The sequence below is a fragment of the Pelophylax lessonae genome, assembly GCF_965119305.1.
Source record: "Pelophylax lessonae genome assembly, chromosome: 7".
Lineage (NCBI taxonomy): Eukaryota > Metazoa > Chordata > Amphibia > Anura > Ranidae > Pelophylax > Pelophylax lessonae.
The window spans coordinates 197,895,096-197,904,243 of record NC_138774.1 but is presented as its reverse complement, the minus strand read 5'-3'; the positions used below and the strand labels follow the sequence as shown (position 1 = coordinate 197,904,243).

At 39.7% G+C, this 9,148-nt stretch overlaps 1 protein-coding gene across 1 annotated transcript in view; it reads left to right on the top strand.

Moving 5' to 3' along the window:
* EHMT1 (euchromatic histone lysine methyltransferase 1) overlaps positions 1-8,649 on the top strand; it is a 250,480-nt gene extending 241,831 nt beyond the window's left edge. Inside the window, exons 26-27 of the mRNA XM_082263745.1 lie at positions 6,168-6,343; positions 8,216-8,649. Coding sequence (XP_082119871.1) covers positions 6,168-6,343; positions 8,216-8,402 — 363 coding nt within the window. The 3' untranslated portion in view covers positions 8,403-8,649. The remainder of the gene's footprint in view (positions 1-6,167; positions 6,344-8,215) is intronic.
* The last annotated feature ends 499 nt before the right edge of the window (positions 8,650-9,148 follow it).

Below are 9,148 nucleotides of genomic sequence, written 5' to 3'. Positions count from 1 at the left end.
ACCTTCATTTATTCTATGCAGTAGGGTTAAAAAACCTTCAGTATGTAGCTCCCCCATTCTGTGAGTCTTAAAGACGCACGTGGCAGAGCTCAGGAGCATGCATGCGTACAGCCATAGGAAGCGGCTTACAATGGGGGTACTTGAATCAAAGGAGGAGCCAAGAGCCCCAGCAGGTGACCCAAAAAGAGGAGGATTGGGGCTGCTCTGGTTTTCACAGAGCAGGTAAGTATAACATGTTCATTTTTATTTATTTTTTATTTACCTTCAATATAACTTTAAATTATTGAAGTCCATTGAGGGACACAGCTCCCTTCCCTCATATTCTCTTGTTCTGTTTGGACTGCTTGCCAGGATTGGTGTTGGGAGGTATTATAGCCTCTTGGGAGCCGATCTTTATATGCCTATGTCTCCCGTAGGTTAGCAGTATAACCCAAGGTTTCTTATTATGAAGCTGTGTCCCTCAACTCAGAGAAGAGGTATTTTCTGTGAGTTTAATTATCCTAATTTTTGTTTTCTGAAAAACTGCAGTACAGATTTCAGAATGAGCTTAAGAACAAATGCAGTATGTAACAGTCAAATTTCACTGTTCCCTGTTGAAGAAGTCACTGAGCCTGGCTGCGATTGTTGGAGACTAGCTAGGAATTCTGCGCTCTCCACTTTCTACACCTGACCGCTTTCCAGCAACTGCTTTAATCGAGCGGCACTGGCATCGGTCATCCATTAAAGATCATTATAAACGTGCCCAGAAGGCAGCTCCAGCTCCTTTAATGCATCTTTCTGCTCGCGGCCCTGACAGGGCTGAAATTAGCAGTGATAATTAAAGTTGGCTTGTAGAGTTGAAGAAAGGAGCCCCCTCTCCTTCCCTCCCTCTCTGTTCTCCCTGTTCCCCGGGATATGAGGAAAACACACAGCTCCTCCTCATGGTGCTGGCCTCATTCTTGTCTCAGGTTTTTTCTATTCTATGATGATATATCTAAAGAAAAACCTTTATTTTGGCCTTTTTGGGAAGATTTTGCGTGATCTTCGAAACTCGGGTTCTTAACATCCTGTTTGTTTCACAGATTTATCCCACTTTTTATATGGTTTTACAGAGTTTGGTAAAAATCATTTGGTGTAATTTTAGTGTATATGACACAATTTCAGGTGTATTAAAGGAAACCACTGTCGAAACAACAAGCTTCTTTTTTTTTCCCCCCCCTCTGAACTTCTGAGTTAAGGAAATTTAACATCTTATGTTCTAGGTTAGTGACACAAAGTACTCAAGCCAGAGGCACGGCAGTCACCTATCATTTTCAGGAGGAGATCAGCAATGCCAACCTCCACATTTTTCATGACAAGTTTCCTTTAATAAACCTGTTGTGAGAGATGAGCAATACTTTCATAAGTCAGACTTTAAAGGTGGTATAATGTCTACCTTCAAGAAAAAACACATATCAAGACAGATATAAAATCACAAGTTTTATTACAAACTCCTATTATTAAAAGGTGGCTTGCTAACCCCCAAAATGATAAAAACCTAGTACATAGTCAGCAGACCCCATACACCTTCCCCAGTATATAACTACATTGATGAATGCTTTTCCAATGACATGTAGATGGAGAGACAATGTGGGGAGGTGTAATATCCCAACGCGTTTTGCAAGTTAAGCTTCTTCAGGCGTTTATGGGATGCAGAGCAATGTCTCATCCAAAATGTAAAATTTATTGCATGTATGGTTAAGGAACTACAGGAAACAGACACAGAAGGGAATGGTGACAAGCCAATTGTGTAACAATTGGGATGTGCGGTTGAGATTATCAGTTTTACCCATTCTTTACATTTGTACTTTCAGAAGTCATTAACACACATTCAATCAAATCTCCTTTATCCTTGCAGCTTTTTTCTGCACTGTCAAAGAATAAGTTCACCGTTTAACAAGAAATAATAAATGCACACAGGCCAAACATGTTTCACTCTGCCCCTTGGAGCTTAATCATAGGGATCAAAAATGTGCATTTACTTTGAATCCAGAAAAATCTCTGCCAGAGGTTCAAACCGCTTTAGATAATTTTGGAAGTGTTTTCTACTATTAAGTTAATAGTACAAAGTCTTTCGCATTAACAAAGAACATTCATCATACATCAATCATAAGTATAATTGGGATCAACCTTCCATTTCATACCTGGGAGTACAGCTTGCATATGTGACTAACAAATTATTTGAAGCTAACTTCCCCAATTTCTTAACCCAAATTCAAGAAGACTCTCAGTACAGACAAAAAAAAAAAAACTATTACAATGGATTGGTAGAATGGCAGCATTTAAAATGCTAACCTTACCAAAAATCCTTTACTATTTTCGAGCTCTACCTATCCCAATACCTTCTAAATTCTTTCAACAAATTACAACTCAACAATCTACTCTCCAAAAGAAAAAAAACAAGAATTGCACTAGCAATTCTAACCACTATCAAAAAGAAAGGAGGCATAGATCTACCTGATCTCCATCAATATTATATGGCTACACTCTTAGATCGATCAAGTATTGGCTCACCCATAATGCTGACCTATTCTGGGTGTCTATTGAAAAAGAAGCAATGAAAGGTTATGACCTATGCAATATTAGCTGCTTATACAATACTTCCTAAAGTAACAGAACCTCCCTACCTAACAATTAAATCCACATTGGTAGCGTGGAGAAACATGCTACAAAAAATGCAAACCTCAAGTGATCCAATCCAATTACCTATCCCCTTAAGAACTATAGATTACTGTAAAGCCTGTCAATTAATTCCTTAGTAAAGCAGGGTTTTAATATTTCCCTTACATTACCTATCAACCAAAACAAAACCTAATAGACAAAATCAGTAAGTTGGGAAAACTAAAAAATGTCAACCCTGATAGTAAAATAGTAATTCCCACTAAAATATGGAACTTCCTTTCCTTTTCTATTCCAAAGGTAAATCCTTTTTCCATAACCTAGTGACCTAATTTCCCAATGACTTGAAGAGCACTAATATGCTCAAATGGGAAAAGGAACTGTCTCAAACCTTTTCTTGGAAGTCCTGGCAATCAGCCATTAAAATAGATGGATCTGCTTAATCTAGCATCGAGCATTGGGAAAATTCCCCAAAAATCTCAAATCGATGATGAGACAACCTATAAACTCTCAAAATCTTTCTGTCCTCCTCCCTCCTGTGTTGGATTTGTGAGGAACAATCAGGCACATTATACCACTTTTTTTCTGGAAATGTAAAACTCTATCTAGTTTTTGGAATGCAGTATCAACCTTTTATAGCATCCCTTACAGGAAACCTATCACCCCTCACACCTGCAATGGCCCTACTGGGAATTCATCTTAATATAAAGCCACTTTGTCAAAGAATTATTGTAGCCAACATTCTAATAGCAGCCAGGCTCACCATAGCTAAATTGTGGAAATACAGTATAGCTCCCAACCTTTCTGTGGTCATTTTGAGACTAAATATACATGCTCAATATGAACTGATGCTGGCAAATAATAATCTTTCCACCACAAAGTATAATAAAGCATGGGGAACCTGGCTAGCTCACCCTAAAGCATCCAACTACCTGAAAACTTTCAACAAGAATTGCAATTTATCTAAATATTGTACAGAGAAAGATAGCTTCCCCCCTGTATCCCTAGCCCTTCCCCCTTCATTGTTGCTACCATTGGATCTTGCTTATTGACAGTATGATCCCATTGGGGTCATTGGGTATTGCTGTTCCTATATATGTTTAAATTGGCTCAACATCAAGCTGTATTTGTAGGAATACTTATAAAGCCTATGTTTCCATATGTAATTTTATGTATGACATTCTTGAAGTCATTGGAAACGCAATGAATAGTTTGTTTAACTTTTGATACTTTATTAAAAAATTTTAAAGTGAGAAAAATGTGCATTTACTGCCAGCAGATTGCTGGTTCCATGCACGAATCCTGCAGACCTGTCAGTGTATCCTTGTACAAGCAAGCAAATACTCACTGACCGGAAGAATGAATGAACTACCACAGAGCTCAACAGCGCCATGGTATTTCATTAAGAACTACAAGCCAACAGCCACAAAGGCTGTTGGGACTTGTAATTTGCCATTCATAGAGCACTGCGAATAAATGATGTGGCTGGACAGGCAGAGCCCCGTATAGTCACATTAGTTTCAAAGCGTGACAGTGGGCGTCCCAAAAAGATGCCCCACCCGCTGTCACTGGTGAGAGGGGGAATGGCTGCAGTTGCTGGAACATGTTACATGTTCCACCCTAAGCACGGGTGGAAGGACATATAACATGTTCCAGAAGTGGTACTTATTCTTTAAACAGAATGGGCAAAAAACAAATGAAAAAGAAGGATCTGAACATTTTCATTTGAGACTTTGCATTATCTGTGACAGTCATGTTGAAACTGAATTTACTGGCCTTATATGAAAGGTTTGTACCTGTTCCAAAAAAAAATTAAAATAATGTACTCATCTCTATTTTATAAGTGTTTTGATTTCTTCAGCTGCTTTACAATATAAATTGTCTCGGATATTGGGGTGTTAACAGTGAATCATTCAGGCCTGGCGTCTGGCATTAGCAAAGCATTCTGGGTTAAGAGCAGCAGCCAGCGTTACCAGCACCACTAAAGTAATTTAAAACCATGTGATTTCCAGCACTGCTCCTTCCTGTTACTGATAATGTGATTAATCTTGTAAGGCCTATAAAGAAAGTTTCTACCACTTGCACTGTCAAGAGCCCATTCCTGGAGTGCTACATAACTTGGAAGATGTTTATTCCCTGTTTCTACTTCCCTCACAAGAATAGGGAGATCTTTTATAAAATAAAAGTATGATGCTCTGTTTGGATTAAAACTGAAAAAAATATGAGCTTTATCTCAGAAGTTCAAAAAAAAAAAAAAACCTCGGGGGATTCTCCTTCCCCTGAAGGGCGAGTGTACAGGGAGATTTGAGATCATTCGGGTTCATTCAGAGGCCAGTGTACTTTGTAATGTCAGTGCATGGCAAACGCATCACAGATGTGTCAAATTGCTTTTCCCATTAGGTTCCCCCATTAACCCTAAATTTCATATACATGTGAAAGAATTAAAAATGTTACGATTTGTGTGCGGTTAACCCTCCTCCTCAACATGTTATCTATGTCAATAGTGAGGGCAGGCACAGCACACCTCCCACTGATTAGGAATATGACAGTTGTCACTACTGACTTTGTGGGTCTAAGCTCAAGAGCGGTCTTCCCCAGTCTGGCTTCACTGATTTGATTGGCTGCAAGCTTGTTGCAGGCCAGAGGTTTCCTCGGTAGAGTAGCAAGGATTAGGATGACAGGCCCAGGGGCTGCACAATAAAATAAACAAAGAAATCTCCTAATTTCTGAGAATTACTTTGTAGTGTAGGACAGACACAAAGAACCTAGGCGTCTGGTTTTAGGAGCAACTTTGACTTTACAGTCCCAAGGTCCCTTTTTCACATTTACTGCTTTTAACTTAGGCTGAAAACACACAAATCAAAGTTCATCAGGAACCAGCTGAATTTTGATGTGTGTGTAGCCCTCCCTATTAGACAGAAGCGGATCACTAGATCCGCTTCTATCGTACAGGACTGCTGGAAACACCCCCCCCCCCCCTTTAATCATCAGCTTACAACCAATCAGCTGCAGCCCTGAGCAGTGTATTCTGACGGCAGAGTGTTCCCCGCTGTCAAATTACAATGTCCTTGCAGAGAGATTCCTTCATCCTCTTTGTGGGAATGCTTGTTTTTTTTTTTGTTCAGCCAGCTAAATAGAAAAAAAAATGTTTACACAGCTTTAATTGCACCCTAATACTTTACTTTCTAATTGATAGTTTAGGTCACAGTAGCCTCTGAAGAGCCTATGCATGCATGGGTAATGTGTTTTTTTTTCCTCAGCCCTGCCCTCATATTACCAAAAGAATGTTGATCTCTAAATTAAATGTATGGGTACATGGCTAGTAGCTATCAGTTGAGTCTTATCTCTGCTTCCAGACAGATACCTAAATTCTATATCCCTTCAAAAACATTTCCCTCAGTGCTTGAAATACTAGACAGTCAGATGTGGTCTTGTATTTTTTTTATCCCTAGCAGAATCATGCAGCATTTGTCACTTAGTAAATGTGGCCTTACACTTGGAATTCTTTTTTTATTAATATTTTATTACAGGACGGTGAGGTATACTGTATTGATGCTCGATTTTATGGAAATATCAGTCGCTTCATCAACCATCTCTGTGAACCCAACCTTCTTCCTGTCCGTGTTTTCATGTCCCACCAAGACCTGCGTTTTCCACGGATCGCCTTGTTCAGCAGTCGACAGATCTGTTCTGGAGAGGAGATTGGGTGAGTACCTTGTGAGACCTGGCGAGACCTGGCCTCATAAAATCAAGATACTGCATAAGCCGGCAACATGTCTCGCTCTACGTCGTCAAATGGGGCTATTTATATTGCAAAGAGCTGGATGCCAGTTGTCTGTCAGACTTAATTCTCCCTCTGCCATGGCAATCGGAAAACATAACCGAGTCAGTAGAATTAACTGGCCATACACTGTTAGGTTTCTCTTTAATCAATAGAATCTGTGCTGCCAGCTACTCGGCTTCATGCAGCTGCAGCATCCACAGCTGATTGAATACCCAAACAGTAACTGCATCTGATAGGATGCAGTGACGGTTTCTACCCGACTCAGTCTGTTTTTAAAATGATACTGTTGAGCCGTGTGGTGCTGACAGGGCCACCTATGGCTTGAAACTCACCCAATAGAGCAGGAATCAGCCAAAATTCAAGATGTATGACTAGCTTAGGCCTGAAATGAGATTTCCAGTGTGTAATAAAAATGTTCATCAATGCAAGAACAAATACTTAATATACTTCCCTGGCCTGTTCTCACCAGCATTTTGTTTGCTTTTTTTTTTCCTCTTACCTTATCAAGCAGTGCTTCTTTTGGTGACTAAAAACAGCAGCAATGACTGCTTGTCTGTCCTCTAGACAGACTTCTCCTTATTTCCTGCCCTGGTCACAGTGGTTGCTGGTAGGAAACAAATTAGGGAAAAACCTCTGCATCCAGGACACAAAGTGCATAAAAAATATCAGCAACTCGTATTTGATTGAAAACATGAGAGGGAAAAAAAGGTTTTGTCATGGCATTTCACCTTTACATGATAAAGAACAGCAGGTTAATGAAGTACATTATACTCTCCCCTTGTCACAAGAGATCTCTAGATGTTAAGTTTATGAGCTAACTTGCTTCCTATCCCTTGTCAGCAGCCAGAAGTAGTTATTAGCCCCAAATACCAGCCAGTTAAAGAACAATTCTGGATTGCAAATTTTTTCCCCAAACATCTCTGGATTGTGGGCACAGTATTATGAATGACATTATACTTACTTTCAGCCTGGAGTCCTTTAAATTGTATTCATTAATAAGTACCAAAGCAGTCTATGTCCTTAGTCAATAAAAAAAAAAAAAAAAGCCAACGCCTATAATTTGCTAATGTGGATCTCTCACCGCACTAAAGTGAGCCCCATGCTACCACACCAATCCTCCGGCACACAAAAAGGAAAATGTAATTATAAATGCAAAAGTATGCTGCCACTGGTGACTTGATGAAACATCCAAGCTTTTATTAAATCTCATTAAAACAGAAAAGGCTCTGGCAGCAGTATTAAACACACTGGGATTCCGTTAGATGGCGATGTTGTAGATCTGTTACAATCCTTCCTCAAACTTAAAGAAGAACTTTTCTGTTCACAAAGCCAAGGCAATTGAAAAATGTAAAAGACTTATCTGCTTTACCAGCTAAGTCACCTACAGGGACTAAGTCCCTTTATACCCGCTAGCACCATTTTTTTTATTCTTCTTTCTGAGTGGGCTTAGCTCCAACACTTCAGGTAGTGACAGAGCTTGCCCACCTTTAGACATATACCTATTGGATTCAAGGCAGCCCTCCAGAGTGATGAAATAACAGGAATGTGAAGCTGGAAGAGGTTAGGCTTGCTTCCTCCAGGCCAGAGCAGTGAGAAATGAGAAAAATGGAAAAAAAAATAAACATAATTGAAATCTTTTTCCAAACCATCTATACTGGTTTCACTAAAAAAAAGAAAAAATTATTTTGATAGGGGGTTGATTTTTAAAATGAATAGAAATATTATGATCTATAAACTTCTAAATTTTTGTTGACTTTTTTTTTTGATTATTTTTTTTGTTCCCTTTTTCTGCAGGTTTGATTATGGTGACCGTTTCTGGGATATTAAAAGCAAACTGTTCAGCTGCCGCTGTGGCTCTCCCAAATGCAAACACCCTGTGCTGAAAACTGCCCCACCATGCCAGCCTGCCACCCCAGCGGAGGCACCACAAGAAAATGGGCTGCCTGACACAAGTTCCTCTGGCTTGCTCAGCCACTCTTGAGAAGAATTTGGACCTATTCCTTTTTTTTTTTTTTACTTTCTTTGCCAAGTTTAATATAGCGCTAAAAATCTGGATCCTGGGTTTCTGACAGGGAGGGGTTATTTAAAGTGTATGTCTGGCCAAGAGTGGAGAAGGATTAGAACCTCTCTTCAGTTTTTATTCACTCTGTGTGTTTGTTGCACAGGTACACCAGATAGCAGTTAAACATGACAGAAGTTCTAGCCCTTCTTTGCTTTATGTAAAATGGGAAAAAGAAAAAAGTTTTGGCTGGACACACACTTGAAATCATCTGCTCTTTTTACAGTCTTTTGTAACGGGGGCTTAACAACACTAACAAAGATGCTTCCTAGAATCCATTATATCTTTTCTTCAAAGCCGTTGCAAATTGTGGTGAATCTCTCTCCTGCCCCAGAGACCCAAAGCACAGCTTTGGAAGTGGAGTGAACAAGCAAAAGTATTTCTGCCCCTTCAGGGGAGCAACTGTATTAATTCGCTCAGTCACTCTCACACAGTTCAATGTTCCCTGTGTTCAGTGTCCTACCATCAAAGCAGAGACTGACCTGTAAGAGACATTTTGCATCCCAGACAGCTCTACTCTTATCCATAAAGGAATCTACTGTCAGGCTAAGTATACCTGGGCAACACACAGAGACACTTGGCTCGTTCCAGATCAAAAGTTATTTAAGCTGAGTGGCTCTATATATATATATATACACAGGGCTTCTTTTTGTGCTTGGGGTATACTA